This window comes from Rhineura floridana, chromosome 1 (assembly GCF_030035675.1).
Source record: "Rhineura floridana isolate rRhiFlo1 chromosome 1, rRhiFlo1.hap2, whole genome shotgun sequence".
Classification (NCBI taxonomy): domain Eukaryota; kingdom Metazoa; phylum Chordata; class Lepidosauria; order Squamata; family Rhineuridae; genus Rhineura; species Rhineura floridana.
Genome location: NC_084480.1, coordinates 322174143 through 322197614, shown reverse-complemented (window position 1 = coordinate 322197614; position 23472 = coordinate 322174143). Strand labels below are relative to the sequence as shown.

General features: G+C 50.1%; 1 protein-coding gene across 1 annotated transcript in view; it reads left to right on the top strand.

The window, feature by feature from the left end:
- NUGGC (nuclear GTPase, germinal center associated) overlaps positions 1-23108 on the top strand; it is a 68167-nt gene extending 45059 nt beyond the window's left edge. Inside the window, exons 17-31 of the mRNA XM_061612294.1 lie at positions 89-222; positions 2391-2591; positions 3748-3896; positions 4687-4846; positions 5510-5618; positions 6553-6686; positions 7683-7794; positions 14252-14457; positions 16138-16171; positions 17000-17140; positions 17488-17663; positions 18234-18605; positions 18699-18950; positions 20276-20324; positions 21449-23108. Of these exons, the coding sequence (XP_061468278.1) occupies positions 89-222; positions 2391-2591; positions 3748-3896; positions 4687-4846; positions 5510-5618; positions 6553-6686; positions 7683-7794; positions 14252-14457; positions 16138-16171; positions 17000-17140; positions 17488-17663; positions 18234-18605; positions 18699-18950; positions 20276-20324; positions 21449-21597 (2378 nt within the window). The 3' untranslated portion in view covers positions 21598-23108. The remainder of the gene's footprint in view (positions 1-88; positions 223-2390; positions 2592-3747; positions 3897-4686; positions 4847-5509; positions 5619-6552; positions 6687-7682; positions 7795-14251; positions 14458-16137; positions 16172-16999; positions 17141-17487; positions 17664-18233; positions 18606-18698; positions 18951-20275; positions 20325-21448) is intronic.
- The last annotated feature ends 364 nt before the right edge of the window (positions 23109-23472 follow it).

The following is a 23472-nucleotide window of genomic DNA, read 5'->3' as shown; positions in this document are numbered from 1 at the left end:
TGTTGCCATAGTGACATCTGCAAGAGTTGGAAAGTAAATCTGGAGAGACGCTGTAACATGCACTGTCTTCTGTTTTGCTTTTATTCAGAAATACCAGCTTTGAAGAAGTTTGCCATCAACACAGCCTTGAAGCACAGCATGGTAGCAACAGAAAAGGTCATCAGAGACTTGGCTCGTGTTCTGAGCCAAATGGTGAATTATCTGACCAGCCAGAGAGCAGAGGTAAGCAAGGACCGAGTACTAGGGCCAGCACTGCACCCAAAATTTGTTATTTCCTAGGTCGGAAATTATACTTGCCTCAGTATAAAAGTTCTGCTCTGGCTCAGACTTTAATCTGAGCTAGAGAAGAATTTACACCCCCTTCCCACTTAGCGTTACTGCTGCTTGTGGAAAGGAGGGAGGCCTTTCCCCTATCTTGTGCCTGGCATGCGACTATGACTGTGTGCTAAAGTTAAGGAGCCCTGGGAAATGTAGTTTTCCTGCCCAACCACAGCATCATTTTTGGGGGTGGGGTGGAGAAGGGACCTCTCTTCATTCCCTGCAGCCAGAATAGCATTAAAGGTAAGGAGGAAGGCAATTGGGGACGTAAGGTTGGGAGAGAGATAAGATTGTGCCACATTCCCAGTGAAATAATTTGGGGTACAACAGGGTCCCAACTGGGCTCAGGAAAATTATTTGCTTTTTTCAAGCCTGGCTGGGGGTGTTCCATTTGCCACTATTTAGGAGAACTTTAGATGCCAAAAAGCAAAAGCATACAAGTTTTAGCCATTTCTGCCCTTCAGCTATAAGGACCAACCAGAGTGGCTTTAGCAAAGATGCTGGAGGCCAATCAGTGCTGTGGAAGCTTCAGATCTGGGAACGAAAGAAGCTGAGCACTGTCTGTACGGGCTGGTTGAGGATTTCAGGCAAGGTGCTATCCCAGCCCTACCTGGAGGTGCTAGGGATTAAGCCTGGGCGTTCTGCATGCACCGCAGATGCTCTGCCACTGAGCTGTGTACCTGTGTAGGTCTCAGCTAAGTTCTGTCTGCTTCATTGAACCACTTTTGTTACTAAAGGGAAGCTGCAGTTCTTCGTGAAGTGCAAAATATCTGTTAACTGTACACAAATGGAAAGGCAAAGCCATCATGAAACGCTCTTGGTAGAAGAAGAGAGCACAGCAGTGACCTTTTCAAGAGTCCCAAATTCTATAACCTTGTCTTTGTTTTCTGCCCTAACAATTAATTGGGGCCAAATTTTAATCAACAGTTTAAAGCAGGAGTGGGGAACCTCCAGCCTCTGGGCCAATTATGGCTCCCCCCAAGGGGTCCAATTTGGCCCGTGAGGCCCTTCCCCAAAACCACACCCACCCACCCAGTAGGGGTGGGAAGACAGGGTTTAATCCTGCCCTGGTTGTGTGATCCTGTTGACAGCAGGGAACAAGATTGCCCAGCCACAGCCACAGGATTTAATCCCTGCTCACCAGCAGTGTGGGGATTAAAACCCTGGGCTGAAGCACCCTTTGAAGCAGCTCACATGTGACATCTGCTTCCAAGAGGCTTTCGCCAAGGCTTTAATCATAGAATCATAGAATCGTAGAGTTGGAAGGGGCCTATAAGGCCATTGAGTACAACCCCCTGCTCAATGCAGGAATCCAAATCAAAGCATTCCCGACAGACGGCTGTCCAGCTGCCTCTTGAACGCCTCCACTGTTGGAGAGCCCAGTACCTCTCTAGGTCATTGGTTCCATTGTCGTATGGCTCTAACCGTTAGGAGGTTTTTCCTGATGTCTCCTGCACTCTCAAATTAAAGAATTCCAACTCTGCAGAGGAAGGAGAAAAGGGAGTTTCTGGCTGGAACCAAACTAAGGCATTGAGCAGGGGGTTGGACTTGATGGCCTTATAGGCCCCTTCCAACTCTACTATTCTATGATTCTACTTTTCTCCCACCCTCTGCAAAACAAAGTTTAGTTTTTGTTTTGTGGATGAAAACAGTGTTAAGTGTTTACAGCAGAGAGATGCTTGGTGCTTTCTCTAGCTACAGCACTCTCTAGAAAAGTCTTGGAAAGCCTTCATGTCTTTTTCAAAAGGATTTCCTTTTGAATTATTTTGAAAGTAATGTCAAAAGGAGAAAAGTCCTCCAAAGTGAGGAGCAGGGAAATGGTCTACATGTCACCATGTGGGCTTCCCAGAAGAGGCATCTGGTTGGTTGCTGTGAGAACCTGCAGCCAGGCTCTTACTCTGTCTTTATGGGTGATTGTAAGGTGGGTGCCAAGTGATTTATGCACTGCAAGGGCAGGATTTATCGCTGTCATTCTGCTGCAGGGGTACAGGTGCTTCTCAGCTGTTACTCACAGAAGGGTCTTCAATAGACCATTTCCCACTCCTCTTCGTGTCCCTCTTTTTCCTCTCCAGGACAACTCTCATGAAGCCCACCTCCAGGAAACTGTGCGGCAGTCCTTGCAGGACCTTCCCAGTCTCCTCCAGGAAGCCATAGACAACAGCCTCCATGACATCCAGCACTACTTTGAAGTCCTTATCATTGCCAGCCTAACGAAGGGCACAAATAAGGCCAAGGAACTGTGCGAGGACATAGTCAAAAGTTGGGGATCTCCTGTAAGCCAAAAGTCTCCTTTTCTTTGCAACCTGCTCTTGGCGTGCACCCTTTCCACACTCCTCTCTCCGGGCAACTGCCTCCCAGTAGCACATCTTTTGTGCCACAGAAAATGAAAGGAAGCGCATGTAAACTATGGCGAAGAAGTACAGGCAGGAATTGGCCTAAGGTTTAAAAATTGAAACACCTTGTGTAGTTTGTAGAGCTTTGAAGAAATAATTATTTAATGAGTTTAAGAACCAACTGGAAGAACTGATGTGAAGCATGGAGGCCCTGCCATTCTTGCTGTAGAAAGTCCGACGGGCGGGCGGGCGGGCGGGCGGGGGGGGGGGAGGGAGGGAGGGAGAGAGAGAGAGAGGCCACACTTACTACAGAGTGTCTGGACTGCAGGAATTCTGCATTATTGGGACTAGCATTTGGTTCTCAAACAGTAAACCCTGTGAGTTTGGTAACGTAGCCCCAGTTTCAGGGGCTGGAATAAAATCCCCTTTAAAAAAATAAAAATCCAGAGTCTTGAGGTGGTAACAATCCCATTTCTTGTGTTTTAATAGCCACCTAAATGTTATGATGGTGTAGATCAGCCTTCCCCAACCTGGTGCTCATCAGATGTTTTGACCTTCTATCAGCCCAAGCCAGCACAGACTGATGGGTGTTGTACTCCAAAACATATGGAGGGCACCAGGTTGGGGGTGGCTGTTGTAAATATTTCATGAGGGGGTTCCAAGCTCCGTCCCCTTCTGCTGGCTTAATTCCTTTCCTCAAAAGCAATCCCACTGAACACAGGGCACAGTCCCCTGAGGGAGGGTGGAGGGGGGCTCTCTTGGATACGCCTCATTGGCATGAACCTGAGCTATCAGCACTTTGCGTTCCTTTCAGTGGGGTTTGTGCGGAAGAGCTCCCTGTGGATTGTGTCCAAAATGCACGGGGGAAGAGGCACCATCCAATGGGGAACAGCTTTGGGGCACCCTCTTCCTTTGGCAGCTGATGCCCAACCAGTGGCGATTTTAAGAGGACGCTTCCGTTGGACTCGTCTGTGTACTTCAGTTGGCTGTCAAGTTTTGTGTTTGGGTTCCTGTGGCACAAAAGAGTCCTCCAGGCTAGAAGGTTTCAGTGCCCGGCACCTCTTCACCCCCAGTTTCCTTGCATCCTCCCTTGCAGGTCTCTGGCTACCCGCATTCCACGTACCGCGCGGTGTGCAACCGCCATGGTCTCTACACCTCTCCAAAGTACGAGTGTGTGGATTTCAACAGCCGTCTGGCAGAACCCATCTACAAGGCCATCTCTGTGACCTGGAGCGAGGTCTTCAGGTGTGTCCCGTTCTTTGCCCCAGGCAACAGGGAAAACAGGAGCCAGGCTAGATCTAGCAGAGGCACGACATGATGCCAGCTGTGCTGAACCCCCATAAAATGAGGGTTGGGGCAATTCCTAACTGCAGTAGTAGTTATTTGGGGGTTGGGGGAAGATGCTGACCTCCCCCCCCCCCCCGGCCAATCACTTTTTTCTAGCCATTGCTTCTCCGGGGAAGGAGGGGGGGGTCTGTTTTCTCTGCTAAGGGAGGGAAATGGCTGGGAGAAGGGAAGAAAGGAAGCCGTCTTGTACAGAGTCAATCCGAAGGTCCATCTAGTTCAATAATGCCTACCCTGGCTGGCAGCAGTGGCTCTCCAGGATTTCAGACTCGGTAGTCTCTCCCAGCCGTACTTGGAGATGTCATCCGGGATTGAACCCGGGACCTTCTGCATGTGAGACAGATGCTGTACCACGAGCTGCAGCAGCCTTCTCGCCCACCCCACCCTGCATGGTATCAATTTGGTGGCTGCCAGATTCGGACCCATGGTTGTGCTGCTGCCTGATCTACTGGAGCGCTAACAGAAGGGCAGGCTGGCTGCGTCCCAGCCCCTGAGAGGAGAGCTTTAGGACTGCTCATGGAGGGGATGGGACCCAGCCGTGCCACAGCTGGGGCTTGAAGGACGAAAGGCACTGGAGGCCGTGTTGCCAGGGTGTGGGTGTGGGGAACTGGGTCCTGTGCCCTTGTGAAGGGAACTAAATGAGGACCCATGAGTCAGTTTCCAACTCTGCTCTCTTCTCCCCCCCCCCCAGCTCTCAGTTGACAGACTCCATTCAGCATTTCACTAAAGCTGTCTTGGATAAGCTGAAGTGCTTCTTCAAACACCTCAAGAAGGAACTGCACAAGCAAAGCAGAATTACAGATGCAATACATGTGATTTATCGCCAGCAGATGCAAGCAGCTCGGGCAAGGGTGAGGCTGGGGCTGGCGTGGCGGTGATGGGGCATGTTGCTCTCTGCCTTGCGTGTGTTGGAAGGGGGGCAAGAGCAACTCCTGTTTGGTTCTTTTGTGTGTATTCCAGAAGGGAGATAGAGTCAGGGTCCTCCAGCTGGCTAGGCTTGCCTGCCTTGACCTGTGTTATGCTCTGACTAACTTCCTTCCCTTGTAAACTGATGTGCTCAGGGAAGCTGACCTGCACCTCCTTCCTTTGTCTTCTTCTTGGACTGTCCAAGGAGAGAGGAGACATCTCTGTCTTTGCTCTCTCTCCTGAGCCATGAGGACAACACCGAAGTCTGGACATTGCGCCTCCAACTTAGTTACAACTAGGTATGCCTTTCCTGTCTACTATGTATTTCTATAATAAAGTAGCTTTTCTTATTTTTCTAAGTCTCAAGTCTCAGTGATGCTGATGCAGGGTAAAAGCCTGCCACTTAGGTAAACACACACAGCATCTCAGACTGTTGACAATCTCTGCTAAAATTTACATAAGTGTGCCCCTGAGCTTAACCTGTGTGCACTGAGGCCAGCAGGTGAGGAATTTGCACGCACAGGCATCACATTAGACAAGAGCTGGGTGTTTATTGGAAGGCCCGGCCAGGCTCCTGAAGTGTCCCTCCTCTTCCCAACTCTCCCCAGTTACTCAACTTTACTCTGGATCTGACGGGCTACATCACCAGAAGGCAGCGGATGATCTCCCGCGTCCTAACGCCAGAGATACAGGCTCGCATGGAACCAGCATATGCAGGTGAATTAATTCACAGAAGTGCACTCTCTGGTGCTGAGCTGGCCCACCACCACTGTTGACGAGGCCTGTTACTGGGCCAGGCTCCACAATGAAGTGGTGAAGCATGGCTGTGGTAAGAGAGCACTCTCCCTCTTCCATGGGCCTCCCTCCATGCTGAAATAGAAACGCAGGTACCTGCTGAGGAGGAAGACTTAGTTCTGCACCGTGGAGTGACTTGTTTTCCACGGTGCCTTTGGATCACTACATTCAGAGCCCTGGGGGTGCAAATGAAGAGAGGGATCGTCCTTGGTGGCTCAAATCCCTTCTCAGCCCTGAGCCTGAGCAAAAATCCACCCCCTGCTTCTTACCATCACATGAGAAGAGCCCCATAGCTGGATCAGGCCAGTGGCCCATCCAGTCCAGCATCCTCTCCAGCATCCTCTCTCACAGTGGCCAACCAGATGCCCTAATGGGAAGCCCACAAGCAGGACCTGGGCGTGACAGCAACTCCCCCCACTTGTGGTTTCCCAGCAACTGCCACTCAGAAGTGTGCTGCCTCCAACAGTGGGGGTAAAACAAAGTCACCAGGGCTAAGAGTCGCTGCTAGCCTTATCCTCCTCTAATCCTGCTTTATTCTGAAGGCTTGGAATGGGTAACAATGCCATCCTGGCAAAACTAATTATGAACGAATGAGGTCCCTAGTTGAAATGTATAGTTGCCGGAAAGCACTGAAACTGCTATCGTAAGCCTTGCTTTCAGTTTGCCCTGTCTCCGTATGCTGGAGACGGGGTATTTCTGAGGAATGTTGAAGGGAAGGAGTTGGTTTTGCAGAGCAATGCCTTTGGGTCAAGCCTTGGTTGTACTCTTGAGACAGGAGGTAGAGATCTGATGGGGACAAGGTTAGGGGGTGCCAACTGTACGAGGGCATGTGCTGATTTATAATGTGTTGCCGTAGCTTGCACCCAAATGTCCGGGCCCGGCTACTTCCAGAGAATGAAAGACTGGATGGAGCACTATATCCAGAAGGAGAAGGGCAGCGTCTTTGATTCTGCCTCGAAGAAGCTTCAGGAGCAACTTCAGCTGCTCCAGGTGAGCTGGTGCACAGATCCAGCAGGCAGCCGAGAGCCTGGTCATCTCTGGCTGGCCCCAGGTGCCTTGGCTGCGCAGCCCCCAGCCTTCCTGCAGAGTGGGCAGGGTTGCCTTCCTGCTGGTGGGATGATCCCTGCCCACTTCCTCGAATTCAGAGTTGGGAAGAAGAAGACTGGCTGCTCGCCATAGAGATGTGACTAAACGGTTGAACCCTCTGCTGAAGCTCCTGAGGGCAGTGAGATCCTGTGTGCTCCTAAGGAAGGGGGCACGTCATAAGCTTCCCTGCCTCGTGGAGGAATTGCTTGCTGCAGAAATCAGTGGGTTTCTCTGGAGAAGCCTCCCCTCTTTGTTGCGATATCAGCGCTTCTTGGGTGGTGCCACTCTCTAGGTCAGCCTCAGCTTTCCTGTGCATGGAGGAGGAGAGTATCCTGGAATGGGCTAGTCCTTCTCACTCTCTCGGAAGTCAGGGCTGCGTACACTTTCTGTAGCAAAGGGAGTGGCCTCTTCCCCAGTCCCAGCCGTGGTCTGCAGTGGTTTTGGAAGGAGCAGCAGCAGCGTCCACCTGTGCTAGGTGCAGGTGGCTCGTAGCAGCTTCTTGCTCTTGCGGGCCATGGAGTAACCCAAATTCCACCGTGGCTTCCCTGGGTGGGAGCAAGCCCCCTGCTCTTGCCTAGGCTGCATGGCTGAGAACTGGGAGAGGAGCTGTCCGTGGTGATGGATAACTGGTGAGGAAGCCGCAGCCAGCACTGCTTCAGGGAGGCGTGAAGGTCCCTTCTGAGCAAATAAAATGTGTGTCCTGAATGAAGCATAGCCCCATCTCTCTAGCTGTCTGTTTTCAGGGGACCCCTGCGAAGCTGTTGCTGGGGGCCCTTTCCCTGGCTGCCTCTTGGTGTTTGGCCCTGGCAGAGTGATTTAGCTGTGCGGGCTTGGCCTGACCGAAAACTGCCGGTGGCAGGAGGGAGCAGTCCGCCTCAGCGTGGCACCATTTCTTTCCAGGAAGACATCCGAGGGAGTTTTCAGGACTTGGCCCAGGAGCTCCAGAAATCCCTGAAAATGCAGCTTGAGCCAGTGCTGAAGCCTGTCCAGAAGAATGCAAAGACGATTCCAGGTAAGGAGGCTCTTGCTCGCGAACTGTGCTGCTGGCGCCCCCCATGTGGAAGGTGAAAGGACAGACCTGCCATTCTCTTTGGCGGCCCTTGCATCGTGGCCCTTCTTCCCCTCAGAGATGCACATGAACCTGATGCTCCAGGCTGATAAGAGGGCTTTAGAAACCAATCTTTTTAAGACCACCTTCCATTTGAATCAGATCGTTCTTTAGGCAGTCTGAATTGTTAATTTTGCAAGTTGCAGATGCTAGCTTTCTATTTATTTATTAGTCACCCAATATCGAGCGGTCTCTAAGTTACAACAGATTTAAAAAACATACGCAGATTTAAAACAAGAATCATGGTTAAAAGCACACACAATCAATAAAAAACTAAAACTTTTCAATACAGCAAGAGGCAAACACAGGTATACATAATAGCCAAAAAAAACCCACCTGTTGGAAGCCCACCAATCAACAAAAAGAGTAATTGGGACAGAAGCCAAAGGCCCAAGTGAAGGTCTTTGCTTGACGCTTAAAGATGGATAGGGATGACACCAGGCATAGAGCATTCCACAAATGGGGGGCCACCACTGAGAAGGCCCGTTCTCATATTGCCACCCTCTGAGCCTCTCGTGGAGGGGGCACATGAAGTAGGGCCTCATGACATATGCAGGGTGCGGTCAGTTCATAGGGGGAGAGGCAGCCTTTGAAGTATTGAGGTCCTGAGCTGCATAAGACTTTATAGGTCAAAGCCAGCACTTTGGGTTGGGCCCGGGAACAAATTGGTAGTCAGTGCAGTTGTGCCAGAGTTGGTGTTATATCTGCTTAGGGCAGGATAGAGAGGCAAGCTCTGGTGCTGGAAGAAGTTTATTAAAAGCTCAACGCATTTCGGAACTGGTCCTTCGTCAGGAGCTGTGAGGATCTGTTTATCTTTCCTTTGTCAGGCAATCAAAGAGCTTGCCTCTCTATCCTGCCCTTTGTACAGTTTTGTATTGTGATATACTGTATTGTGTTATTTTTATTGTATTTTTAATGTTCACTGCCCAGAGAGCTGTTGCTAGTCGGGCGGTATATAAGCTTAATTAAATAAATAAATAAAAATAAATTGTTTGGTGCTGTTCCCTTTTGTTTCTTATCTCTGCTTACCCCGGTCAACACTTCTGAGATTTGTTTTGAACTGGCCTATGTGTTAATTGTCAAAGAATTGTCCCCCTGGGGCCCCTTGCCCTCAGCACCCCAAGGGGGGTTCTTTGCTTCTGAGAACAGTCCCAGCACCTTTGGGTCTCTGCTTCCCAGGCAAACTCTCCCTCCTTTCGGATTAAGTTCACGGTAGTACAGCCACCACCCCTCTTCCTAGCTCCCTTCTCTGAGAAACGGGATCTCGGAGAGCTACATGAGTTCCAAGGGTATTAACCCACACTAGTTCCGATTCATAAAAAGGGTACTAAGGCCGACCCCAAAAACTTTAGACCGATCAGCCTACTCGATATAGTTGCCAAACTTTATGCGAAGTACTTGTTAGGCAAACTAGATGCTTGGGCTGCTGCGAATTCAGTGATTGCTGAAGAACAGGCGGGGTTTGTTTGTTTGTTTATTTATTTATTTTAATTTATATACCGCCCTAAGCCCGAAGGCTCTCTGGGCGGTGTACAAAAAGATAAAAACAAGCACAATATATAAATACAATAAATACAATAAATCAAAAAACAAAACAAACAAACAATAACGAACCAAACAACATCCAAAATACGGAAATGCTGTTTAAAATACACTTTAAAATGCCTGGGAGTATAAAAAGGTTTTCATCTGGCGCCGAAAAGATAGTAGCGTCGGCGCCAGGCGCACCTCATCAGGGAGGCTGTTCCACAGTTCGGGGGCCACCACTGAAAAGGCCCTGGTTCTAGTCATCACCCTCCGAGCCTCTCGATGGGATGGTACTCGGAGGAGGGCCTTAGATGTTGAGTGTAGTGTACGGGTAGGTTCATATTGGGAGAGGCGTTCCACCAGGTATTGTGGTCCCATGCTGTGTAGGGCTTTATAGGTCAAAACCAGCACTTTGAATCTAGCCCGGAAACAAATAGGAAGCCAGTGCAGACGGGCCAGAACAGGTGTTATGTGAGCGGACCTTCTGGTCCGCGTCAACAATCTGGCCGCTGCATTCTGGACTAGCTGTAGTTTCCGAACAGTCTTCAAGGGCAGCCCCACGTAGAGCGCGTTGCAGTAGTCCAATCTAGAAGTTACCAGAGCATGAACAACTGAGGCGAGGTCGTCACTGTCCAGGTAGGGACATAGCTGGGCTACCAATCGAAGATGGTAAAAAGCATTCCGTGCCACCGAGGCCACCTGGGCCTCAAGAGACAGGGAAGGATCGAAAAGAACTCCCAAGCTACGAACCTGTTCCTTCAAGGGGAGTGTAACCCCATCAAGAACAGGATGAACATCCTCCATCTGAGCAGAGAAGGCACTCACCAACAGCGTCTCAGTTTTGTCTGGATTGAGCTTCAGTCTGTTAGCTCCCATCCAGTCCATTATCGCGGCCAGGCAACGGTTTAGCACGTTAACAGCCTCACCTGAGGAGGATGAAAAGGAGAAACAGAGCTGCGTGTCATCAGCGTACTGATGGCAACGCACCCCAAAACTCCTGATGACCACACCCAGCGGCTTCATGTAGATGTTGAAAAGCATGGGGGACAGTACCGATCCCTGCGGGACTCCACAATGGAGAGTCCAGGGTATCGAGCAATGTTCCCCAAGCACTACCTTCTGGTGTTGACCCACCAAGTAGGAGCGGAGCCACTGCCAAGCAGTACCCCCAACTCCCAACTCCGTGAGTCTTCCCAGAAGGATACCATGGTCGATGGTATCAAAAGCCGCTGAGAGATCAAGGAGAATCAACAGAGTCACACTCCCCCTGTCCCTCTCCCGACAAAGGTCATCGTACAGGGCAACCAAGGCTGTTTCGGTGCCAAAACCGGGCCTAAAACCGGATTGAAATGGATCAAGATAATCAGTGTCATCCAAGAGCCCCTGGAGCTGGCCGGCAACCACCCATTCCAGTACCTTGCCCAAGAACGGAACATTCGCCACAGGTCTATAGTTGTTCAGGTTATCTGGGTCCAAAGAGGATTTCTTCAGGAGCGGTCTCACTACCGCCTCTTTTAGGCAGTCAGGGACCACTCCCTCTCTCAAAGAGGCGTTTATTATCTCCTTGGCCCAGCCGGCGGTTCCGGTCCTGCCAGCTTTCACCAGCCAAGAGGGGCAAGGGTCCAGAACAGATGTGGTCGCCCGCACCAGTCCAAGGATCTTGTCAACATCCTCAAGCTGTACAGACTGAAACTCATCCAATAAATAAGGACAAGACCGTGTTCTGGATGCTTCATTAGATCTCACTGCCATAACTCACTGTTTACAAAAGGAAAATCAACTGTTGACCAATGTTTTACATTGTCCCATCTTATTCAAAAATACACTGGGCGTGGTAAAAGGGAACTGTTTGTTACATTCGTTGACTTCACTTCAGCATTTGATCTCATCGACAGAGACCTTTTATGGTTTAAGCTATCTCAGACCAATACAGATAGAAGACTTCTCTGTTTGCTACGTATGTTGCATACAAACTCTTACCTTAGGGTCAGGGTGGGTGCTAATGGTCTGCTATCGGAACTAATTCCAACGTCCAGAGGGGTGAGGCAGGGCTGTCCTTTGGCCCCGTTTCTTTTTAACTTCTATGTGAATAATATTGTGGCCCAGTTTTTTCCTCCCTCTATTCTGGATACTAACCTCTGTTTTATTATATGCCGACGATCTGGCCTTGGTTTCTGTGACCTTAGTTGGGATGAGGAGGTTACTGAGAAGCTTGGGCGGGTTTTGCCTAAATGAACATCTACTAATAAATTACGCCAAAACTAATGTGGTGGTGTTTGGAACGAAAAGTCCATAGGTGGACACTTAATAATCAGCCTATTGGTCAACTTCATAGAGTTAGATATTTAGGTCTAACCTTTGCTTCCAACCAGACATGGAAGCATCATTTTGAGGCAGTGAAGTGGAAAGCACTACGTTCTGCCCATTCACTACTTCGTTTTTTTTAGATTTAAAGGGGGATGTTTGATCTCCCCTGTGGTTGAGGCTTTCCGTGGTAAAGTGATCCCCCAGCTCCTCTATGGGGCACAGATCTGGGGACATGCTAACTTCTCTGCCCTGGAGATTGTGCAGAATACCTTCTTGAGGGACATTCTTGCCCTCCCGAGGGGTACCCCTGCCCTTCTTTTAGGGATGGAAACGGGTCTCCATTCGATAGAGTCGCTTGTGCATGCGGCGCTTGCAAGGTACTGGTTGAAGCTCGTATGTATGAGCGACTCTCGGCTACCTAAGAAGTGTTTCATGGAACAGCTACAGAGGCCCTTTTATAACACCTGGGTTACGCATTCCAAAGCGATTTTATCCACATATGGGATCAACATCGAAATTCTTCCCTCCCACATTTCCCCCCGCGTGAAGCTCCTTTATATGGACAGAATTTTGTTTTACTCTAAAAGAAGGGACGTTTATGGTTCCATGCTTTCAGCCTTTTCACTATGGTATCCACTTGTCAAAACAACTTTTGGTCTTGAACAGTATTTTCGCTTCCTGACCCCCCCTTCCCTAAGAAGGCCTTTACGGCCCTACAATTTCAATCTATGCCCTCGGCCTTTCTGGAGGGGAGGTATGTAAATCTTCCTGTCTGCCAAAGGGTTTGCATCTGTAACTCTGGGAAGTGGAGGACATTGTGCATTATTTATTAAGATGCTCTCTGTATAATGAGCTGCGGCTGAAATTTCTAGCTCCCATTCTCCTCCCCTTGCTAAGCAGGCCCCCTTGGGAGCAAATATGTGTTCTCCTGGTGGGCTCTGACCCTTTTGTAACTCTTCAGGTGGCGGTTTGCTTTGGCTGCCGGGAAAATGAGAGTCCGACACCTGACAACATTGGGTGCTCGCATGGGGTCCCCCTCTGTTTAGTTTTAGCCTTTAATCCATGCCATTCTTGGGTTTGTAGTGTCATCACTGTGATATGCATTACCTTCCAGTGGATGTTTTAGTTTCGTTCTTGGGTTTTACGATGGGGATTGGTATTTTACTTCTTCCCACTGGTCTTATTTTATTTTATTTTGGATGAGTAGTGCAGTGGGTTTTATTTGGAATTTCAGTAGATTGTACTTTTTTGTACTACATTGTAATGGCCTGTGGCTGTAAACCATAAAGATTATTTCACTCACTCACTCACGCTAATCAACAGTAATCAGTAGCGTCCAGCAATCAAAGACTGAATTTAGGAATCATTAGCTCCAAGCAATACACACCAATTTCAAAAGGGAAGTTTACTTAAAAGAAAAAAAGTATATACAAATCAGAGAGTAGCATTTGTTTCCTTAATGCTAGTCGCCCTCAGCCAGGCTTAGGGAGATACATTGGCATAACAAAGGTGAGAGATCCAATACAGACGGAAAAACATAACAAAGAGCTTGCTAAGGTAAGATTCTATCTTCACAGTAGAATCGCCTGGTCCCCAACGGCTTTTCCCCGTAAACTTCAGGCGAGTTGAGATGGTTGGAAATAGGGAACAACAGCTGCGGGAACATCCTTCATTTTTATGGAGTTTACCGGTCAATGGGGGGGGGGCAACTAGCCATATTCCACCCCTGCTGAGATCAGCTTCTTTGAAGATAAGGGGGCTAGACAGCCCCACCCAGGGGTCTTGATCTGCAACACTGATCTCAGGAAGTAGATAAGAGATAACAGCTAAGGTTCAGTTGCATCTTCTTGCAATGTTGCAAATTGTCTGTCTGGTGCTGAGCTGCGGATCTCCCTCAGTAGGGTGTCCACAAGGCCCCCAGAATTCTCTCTGGTTGAATCATCTTAGCTTGACCAAAGTTAGCTATTCTTAACATTAACATCTTGTGTTAATTTTATTTAGAATAGGTGGTTAATGCTGCTGCCTTCTGTTTATCTGGGATTGCTCCATCTACTGGGCCATTATGATAATTGTGAGCTGCCTCCAGTGGGCTGTGCCTAGGATGCAGCATATACATTTTATGCTTAATAGAATAATACATGATAGGGAAGGCAAAAAGGGGCTGAGGTCTGGCAGCCGTGGGTGGGTAGGGGGTCCCTTTCCCAATAGCTGTGCTTGGGATTCTTGCGGGGGGGGTAGCACCTTTAATGCATCCTGCTGCAAAAGGCACATAACACAGTTGGTCTAGTTTTGTGCATGAAAAGGATTTGATGGTTGCTGCTGGAAAGGAGTAAATATGTGCTGGTGTTTCCCTGGATAGGGCTCTGTTCTTAGTAGCCCTGGTGCGTCTGTGCTTGCAAGGGTATGAGGACGGAGGCAGTGGAAGACCCAGGACAGCAAACAGATGCGTAGTTAATGTTGCTGCATTTTGGTTTGTGAGGTCTTTGGAGAAATAACACGAGCTTCTTCAATACATTTTTTTTTACAGAATTAATGAACATCTGCGCCAAAGTTGACAAGCTTTGTAAGCGCTCGTGTGTTGATTACATCCTTCCCAGCCCCACACAAGGCAAAGACAGTTTCCCCAAAATGGGAAGGGAACTTCAGGAGAGTCAGGATCCTCCAAGCTTTTTGGCAACATGCATGGACATCCGAATTGGAGCAGTCTCTCTTCCCCACATTGCAGCCCTCCAGGTATTATGAGCTTCACTGAGTGAGTGAGAGTGTGAGAGAGTGTGAGAGAGTGTGAGAGAGTGTGAGAGTGAGAGTGTGTGAGAGAGTGAGAGAGTGTGTGAGAGAGTGAGAGAGTGTGTGAGAGAGTGAGAGAGTGTGTGAGAGAGTGAGAGAGTGTGTGTGAGAGTGAGAGAGTGTGTGTGAGAGTGAGAGAGTGTGTGTGAGAGTGAGAGAGTGTGTGTGAGAGTGAGAGAGTGTGTGAGAGAGAGTGTGTGAGAGAGAGTGTGTGAGAGAGAGTGTGTGAGAGAGTGTGTGTGAGAGAGTGTGTGAGAGAGAGTGTGTGAGAGAGAGTGTGTGAGAGAGAGTGTGTGAGAGAGAGTGTGAGAGAGAGTGTGAGAGAGAGTGTGAGAGAGAGTGTGAGAGTGTGAGAGAGTGTGAGAGAGAGTGAGAGAGAGTGTGAGAGAGTGTGAGTGTGTGTGAGTGTGAGAGTGTGTGTGAGAGTGTGTGTGAGAGTGTGTGTGAGAGTGTGTGTGAGTGTGTGTGTGTGTGAGAGTGTGTGTGAGAGTGTGTGAGAGTGTGTGAGAGTGAGAGAGAGGAGAAGCTGGAGGAAGCAAGAGCCTTCAAGAAGTTGCACATCAGTCCCAGCAAAGGCCAACCCTTCAACTATTTCAGAGTCCTTTTCTGTTTCACAGTTCACAAGCAGGCGCCCAGTTTTCCTTCCATGCTGCATTTGGATTCTTTGTAAATTAATCTGACACGTCTTCAGGTTTTCTTTTAAGAAATGAATTTGCAGGTGGATCAGCATTATAATTCTGCCAGGGAAGGTGCAGGGGGAGAACGTTTGCCCAGCACTCTGTAACACTTCCAAATAGTTCATATTTGCAAGAGACACAGGAAGCTGCCTTATACTGAGTCAGACCATCTAGCTCAGTATTGTATGCACTGGCTGGCAGCAGCTCTCTGGGGTTTTAGGCAGGAGTCTCTCCCAACCCTCTCTGGAGACTCCGGCAACTGAACCTGGGGCCTTTGCATGGAGGGCAGATGCTCTACGCCTGAGCTGCGGCCTGTCCCCAAGAGCACTTCAACAAGTTAGAAGATGCATGGATAGTGTACACTCCCGTCTCTAGATATGGCGGTCATCTTTAATAAACTGCAGGTGTTAAATTAAGAATAACATGGCAGGGCTGCTGTTATAATAGAGTTTCCACTTTTACAAGTGCAGGAGAGGCAGGGGGTGCGGAGAGAAGGGGGGAAATGTCCTCTCTGGCCCTCCTGCATGTGTGAGTGAGGAGCCAAAGTCTTCCATTTGGGGCTTGGTTGGCCTTCTGACTGCATCCCTCTTGCGTGGTCTGTCTTCAAGGGCTTTGAGCAGACTTGCTTTGGCATCCTGTCCCTCACCTCTGCTAATGGACTCTGTGTGAGTGTGTGTGTGTATGCGTGGACACACCTTGGGGCTTGGTTGGCCTTCTGACTGCATCCCTCTTGCGTGGTCTGTCTTCAAGGGCTTTGAGCAGACTTGCTTTGGCATCCTGTCCCTCACCTCTGCTAATGGACTCTGTGTGAGTGTGTGTGTGTATGCGTGGACACACCTTGTTATTTTCTGCCCTCCTAGCTGTAGCAAACACACAAGCATTTGACCTGAACCTGCTTCTCACAGTTGTCTGTTCTGCGCATTGATGCTCTTCTTTTTTCCTTGTGAAGGTATCTGAGCAGGACATCACTTTGACTCTGGCAGGTCAGTGACTGCGCACTCTCTGGCCCCGCACTATCTCCCCAGAGCTTTGTGGGTGAAGGACTCAGACTGGCTGTAGGTACTTCGGTGTGTGAAGGGAGGCAGGCCAGCCAGCTGCTTGCTTGAGGGGTGTTCACAGGCTAGACCTTTGAACAGCACAACTTACATCCCTGCAGAGGACTAACACACTGGTTAAAAACAAAAAGCACAGGACTGCTATAAACGCGCTCAGTCTGTTATTAGCAAAATTATCCCCGGTGTGGCTAGGATGGTGCAGTAATCTCAGCATGGCCATTATTTGTGGTGCTGGATGTGCTGCGATATTTATTGGATGCCCAGCAGGGTTTTGGACATCTGTCTGACTTGACCAGCCTCACACCACTGGGGAGGGGGGGGAGATTGTCATTCTTATGCATTTGTCACCTCCTCCCACCCACCCCACCCCACCATTGGAGGGTGCCAGATCCTCTCTTGGAACTTGACTCTTCTGTAGTCATTGGGAAGCAGCGCCTGCACTGGCAGGTCACGTGAGGCAGTGACAGGCCCTGGCAAGGCTGCTCTCCAGCTTTTTGTCTCCCTGTAGAGACATGTCAGGGACCGAGCACTGCCCAAAATCAACACAAATTAATTTTGTTTTTGGGATGGGCATTTAATGGCTGGGGCAAAACAAGGTTGCTCATCTGACCTTATTTACCATGGAACAGTCTTTAGAAATGTTGTGACCCACTCAGTGCTGGCGGGGGGTGGGGGAGCATTGTGTGTGGCGCTTTCTTGGACCATTGGCAGAAGGTTGTGTTGCCATCTTCCCTGCCCCACCCCTTTTCTGCACAGATGACACCGCTGTGCCCCTCCCACTGAGGAGCATTTCCCATTGTGAGTGTTGCCTGCCTCTGGCCTGTTTGATTCTCCATGTTTCTGCTGAAGCTACCAAGGAAATTTGCTCCCAATGCAGAGTCCGGACATCTAGCTCAGGTGAGCAGAGATGCTGGCCCCAGGAAGATCTGTGTGGCTGGCCGGGGGAGGGTGTTTGTGGCTCTGTGTGGCTGCCGTTGGGGACTTCCCTTGGTTTTATCCTGTCTGAGGCTCCCAGGCAAAAGCAGGCGAACCTGTGGTTGCTGCTGCTGCTGGTGCCGTGTGCCTCCCACCCTTGGTCACATGCAACAGTAAGAGTCAGTGTGCTTTTTATGCACTCTTGAGCAGTTTCCTTAAAAAGGAGACTCGGGGCATATGGTGGAAGTAGCCCTTCCTCCTCCTTGCATCCTGCGTTCCCTGTCTTGTGTTGCCGTGTAACGCTGCATAATTCTTGTTTTCCTTTTTAGCTCTGGGCCACCAAGGACCGCTGGTTCTGCTGGATAAGGCCCAGGATCAGAAGCTGTTTACAAGATTGGTGGAATGCATATCATCGAGTCGCAGAGATGCCGCTTGGTTCCAAGAGCTCAGCCTGCAACAAGGGAGGGAGAAGCTGGAATCTCTGGGAGTATACTATACAGTCCAAGTGAGCTGCCTGCCGCCTTCCCAGGAATTGGTGGTGGTGAAGGTGGAGGACTCCTGAGAGAGCTGGCCTGGTTCTAGAAGCCCAAAGGGCCAGACTCCACTTGAAAGGGAAATAGCCAAACTGTTGCCTGCTTTGTGGCTTAGGTGCAGGAGTGGGGGGACCTTTGCATGCTGTGCATCCTGTGGAGTCCCCTTGTGTGGATGTGGACAGCTGCCGTCAGATGCTGTGCCTTTGAGTCCTCTGGAATACATAACGTGTGTGTGTGTGTGTGTGAGAGAGAGAGAGAGAGAGAGAGAGAGAGAGAGAGAGAGAGAGAGAGAATAAGCTGTAAGCTGCATTTTATGCCCTCCAGCTGGTGGCATGACCGTGCAGAGCATTTATTTATTATTTGTTTATTGCATTTATATCCCACCCTTCTTCTCAAAGGAGCCCAGGGCAGCAAACAAGAAGCAGCAAAGCAATAAAAAATCTTCAGAATCATAAGACGTACTTGCATACATATATACGTGTGTGTGTGTGTGTGTGTAAAATATGTAGCCACACACCTCACCCTGGTTTCTTCTCCTGCAGCAGTCAAAGTATGCTGCGGAAGGCCTCCTGGAGGTCCGGCCAGCCGCTTCTGCTCCTCTTCCTTCTCCTCAACCCCCTGAGGCCCTCGCTGTGACGCAGAGGCCCCTCCACGGCCCCGAGGGCAAGAGGAGGGGAGGGGAGGCGGTCCAGCTACAGCTGGAGAAGAGGCACAAAGGCCAGGCCATGTCATCTGGGGCAGGAGGTGACCCTGCTGAGCGCTTCCGACTGAGGTACGCTGCTGTAGCTCAGCTGTGGCATGAAGAATACCGAGCAACCGAGACAGCCGCTGCAGAACCTCTTCCTCCTCCTCCTCCGAAAGGAGAAGGCCCCGCCCAGGGCGCTTGCCATAAGTTGCTCCCCTGCCCTTGGCCTTGACTAGGAGAGCTGCTGCCTGGCCCTCCTGAGCAAGCTGGCCACTTGGTGTCAGGGTGCTTTCCTTGACACCATGTTTTCTATATGGGAGAGAGGAATTGGTGCTGTGCTGAGCCGGAGGAGTTTGAGGGGGCAGAGCTGGGGGTGGAGGGGGGGCGTACCTGGTGGTACTTGCTCTACCCCAATTTGTCTTTCTCCAGCTGCAGCGGGACCGCAGAAGCCAAGCTGGTGTCCTCTGCTCAGGGCCCCGTGTCCTGTCCGCTGCCCCCGACCAGCCGAGGGTCTGCCCTGGAGGACTGCAAGCAGGAGGGATGCTTGCTTCTGGGAACAGTGCCTCAGCCCCACGTAAGTCCCATCCCAGAGTGCCAGACACGGAATAATGGGCTCAAGTTGCAGGAAGCCAGATTACACCTGAACATCAGGAAAAGCTTCCCTATTGTTAAAGGGGTACAACAACGGAACCAATTCCCTAGGGAGGTGGTGGGCTCTCCCACACTGGAGGTCTTCAAGAGGCAGCTGGACAGGCACCTGTTAGGGATGCTTTGATCTGGATTCCTGCATTGAGCAGGGGGTTGGACTTGATGGCCTTAGAGGCCCCTTCCAACTCTGTGATTCTAGGAGTGTAAGTGCTGGTTGCAAGCCAGCAGCTGGCTGAGATTCGAGTAGGAGGCCCCCCATGAGATGACGGAAGTCTTTCCACTATCAAAGCTTGGCTAGGCCTTTTCATTGTGAGCTTTTTCTTTGAAGGCACCCTTTCTGATCTCCTCAAAGCCTTGGGCCTGGGGGGGGTGCCTTTTCTCTTTGGCTCATCTTTCCCTTTGTTGAAGGGAAATGTACCTTCTTAACTAGCCCTAGTATATATAAGTTGGCCACCCAGTCTGGACCACCATTACCCAAACCACAGAGCTAGTCCATAGAAACTCCATCTTCGTCATCAGAAGGCGTCCTAGAGAAGGCAGGAGATGACGTGCTATGCCCAAGGCTTGGAATGTGTTCACAGCTAAAGTGCCAGAGGAGGGAGAAGGTTGGCCCGTCCCTTAACCTTCCCAAACCAACCTTTGCGTGACCAACATAATGCAAAGCCTTTCACTGGCGTGACTGGTATCGGGAGGGCGCCAAAGGTGCTGGAGGTACATCAAAGCCAGCTGGGAAGAGAACACAGCCAGAGATCAGAGATTGTCCCATTGTGAAGGGATACACACTAATAAGAATGTGGCCTCTCATTTTCATAAAGTCAGGGGCTATAAATATTGTGTGTGTCTTGGGAGGGGGGCGTGGGTCTTTGCATTTGCCTTGCTTCTCCAGGTCTGAACTTCTTTTATCTTATTTAAACTTCGTGGGGGGCTCTTTGTGAGGCGGGTGTGTTTGGCCACACAGCTGTAACTGACCATGCAGCCATTGCCGCTTGGCTCAGTAAAGCAAACTCCAATGTGTCAACAGCCTAAGGGAGCGTTTGTAAGAGGCCATACACACACACGTGCACTGACTGACAACTCCTCCTTCACTCCTTAAGGGTTAGGGTGTTGCTGTGCCAAATCACTCCTATCGTGGCGCTTTTGTTTGTTAAGAAAGATTCTTTGGAGAGCTGGTTGGAGTTCTCTGGCTTAAAACCAGAAACATCACAACAGTGCCCTTTTTTTCCATTTTTTCTTTGGCTTTAACTTTTTCAGATGGCCGTGAAGCTTGATAGTGAGAAGTTTGCTATTCCCGGTTCAGCAGGTAAGACCACAAGAATTGTTTTGATGGAGTAGGCAGCGTAGCCCCCAGTAGGTCTGTCTAGGCCTGACACAGATGTGTCTGGGAAGCTCACAAGCAGGACAAACCAAAGGGGCTCTTGTTGTGACGTGACTGCCAAGAAGTTCTAGTAAGATTCTGGGTGGAGCTTTTTGAGTGAGTGAGTGTGTGTGTGAGAGAGAGATGGAGAGATGTGTAGGTGTGTATAAACAGCCACTTTCCTGGTTGGTTGCAGTGAGAGGTGAGAACTGTTACCAGGGAGGGAATTTTTACAGAAAATGAGGGCTGTTTTTAAGGGTTCAGATGATTGGTGTGGGCTACAAAGAATTGTTCTGGGCTGGTAACTTTCTTGTGGGCCTATTTGCAATGAGTGTAGAGGTAGAACTGCAGGGTCCTTGTTCGCATGAGGTGTTTGCGAAGGAGCAGCTTGGGCTGTCCCTAATGCATATATGATCACCCCCCCACACACACACCCTCTAAGAGAATTCAGCTCATGCTTATCCAAGAAAGGAGGCCTGACAACTCCAGAGGGCCTTCGGGTGGGGGAAGGAATGTGTCTGGTCAGGCCTTGGAGACACCAAAGGATGTGTGAGTCCCCCAAATACCAACCATCTTGTTGTGAAGCTGGTTAGACCTCCGGGGTGGAAATAGACAGAAGAGCATCTGCAGTGCCCTTGCTGGGCATCCCTGTTTCCTTGCACCTCCAATTCCTCAGCTCTCCAGCTCACAAAATAATGGTCGTAATTGGGGGTGGGGGGAGAGAGAAGCATTAATTTGGGTGATGGAGAGAGCAGCCAGGTAAGCCTCCTGCATGCGGCAGGCAACTGAGATCCACCTGAGCCTTGCTGATGAAAAGTGCTGGCTTAGGATGGCGAATGGCCTGTTGGGCTAGTCCCGGCCAGGTGTCCTGTTGCGTTCTGGCTCAACAGCCTTATGGTCCATTCCGACGCCAGACAGCACAGCAGGCAGCAGCGTGGGAGGGCTGAGGAGAGTGTGCCTGGGAGTTGCCGGGGAGGTCGTGGCCTCTGCCTAGGATTTCATCTTCTGGGAGTAATCGCTTTGCAGGGTCCAGGAAGCCTCATGTCTTGTTCTCCTCTTGCAAATGGCAGGTGCCCTCCATGTCCAAGCAAAAGAAGGCATTTGGCGGATGTGTTTAAATCTAAACAGTGAGGAACAGGAAGAGGAGGATGGCAGCGTGAAGGTTGAGAAGATGGAGCTTGGCACTCACCCCGCTGATTGCACCTGGAAGACCCACTGAGATCGCTTGGCTTAAGGATGCACCCCCCCATTTCTGGACTAGAACTTTCAGGACTCTGTATTTGGGGTCCTGTGGAAACAGGTCCAGCAGCCGTTTTGCTCTTTCTTTGAACTGCCTGTGCTGAAAGTCACCTTTAACATCTTGTGCCTGCAAAAGCTCATTTCCTTCGCCCCTCTGTGTCTGTGTGTCTGCCTCTTGGCTCTTGCCCTGCGTTTGACACCAGGCAGCTGAGAGCTCCTTGGGCAAAACAGAGACAGGCACAAAGTGAGGGTGCCGTAGGGGGTGGCACAGTCTGCAAGTTCATGGCTGTTAGGCTGACCCAGATAGTTGGACTGCGGTAGAAAGACACACACACCCCGGTTGCTAATGCAGATACTGTGAGATATATCCAAGTCCCTCCTTGTTCTATTTAGAACGTTTGAGGCTTCTTTTGAGGAGAAAGGAGGAAGGACAGGCTGTCCTCATTGCCCTGCCTACATACAGAATAATGGAACATGAGTAAATGTTGGCATTGGGAGTCGAGCCAAAGTGGAGTTGTGACTGAGGCACTGTTTGTGATCATGTGACCAAGTTGGCTGCTCAAAGCCGGGTGGCTGTTCTGCCTCGAAATACATCGCTGGCCGGCCCGGGGATGGTTAGACCAGTGGCCATGGCTGCCCTGCAGCTGTCTCGAGTGCGAGAGCTGAAGCAGAAGAGCAGTCTTCCTTTGTCCTTAATTACCCTTTCCTGATGGTGGATGGTTTTGCTGCTGAGCTTTTTCCAAACTGGAAGGGAGCGCCAGTCCTCTTGTGAAGTCTCTGTATCCCTCCAGTGACAGCTGCAAAAGCTCCTCCCCCCACCCATTTTGCATCTCCTAGGTATGTTTTTGGGTTTAGCCTCATGGAACTGAGGTGGCCCGTATGGGAAAGAGCCGCGTATGTGCCATTGCATAGTTTTTACAGCCATCATGTTTTTTGGCTCTGTTGAAACAGAAGGCCTGTTCTGAATGGGAGATCTTCAGTGAAGACAGTTCCCCACTTTGGCTTCTCTTTCTGCTCTTCCTCTCAGCTTTGCCCCAGAGACCTTTCAAGGTGTCCGGCTGGGCAGGATTTCTTCCTTTGCAAGGCTGCGTGCCTTGACTCTGATGCAGAGCGTAGAGCATGTCAGCAACTGCACATCTCTATCCTCAGAAGTGCTCCTTCACGTGTGGCAATCGGCTTCCTCCCTTAGTGGTATGTACAGTACCCACATGGCGATATTTCTGGGATCCTGCACTTTTGACTGTACTTTCTTGTGTTCATAAAAACAAAGTTTTGTATGACTTATAAGAATTCTCAAGCTACTGCACTGTGAGATTCCTGCCCTCTCGAGCTTCAGCAACTGGACGCACCAGCGGGAGGGGAGGCTGCCTCTTGAGTTGCTTTTCTTTATTGGCATTTGGCTGCTGATTAAAATTTGCATCCTGCCTGCGTGCATGGCTGTAACCGAGTCAAATGTGTTAAGACAATTAAGTGACGAATAAAGTGTGTTTATTAAAAGTGGATGTCTAGAGCTGTTGCTGGACTGCGGTTCCAATCACTGCGCCGGGTCCGCCCTGTCTGAGTGTAACCCTACCCTGGCTGGAAGTGGCGTCGGGAGGTGCTGGGGTGGTCGGGGCAGCTAGCGCTGTTCCTGCTGGCCCAAAAGGAGGAAAGAAAGTGGTGGCAGGAGACACCTTCCAGGGCAAAACTCTAGGCTCGGCTTCAGCCTCAGGGCAAGAGGCAACAATGGGATCTCTGGTCTGGATACACGGTATGGAGGGAAATGGGTAATATTTGCAGGGCTTTGAGTGCGGAAACTACAGAAGCAAGCAGAGGGTTAGGGGTTCAGATGTGCTTGTGTTACCAATGCCAGGGG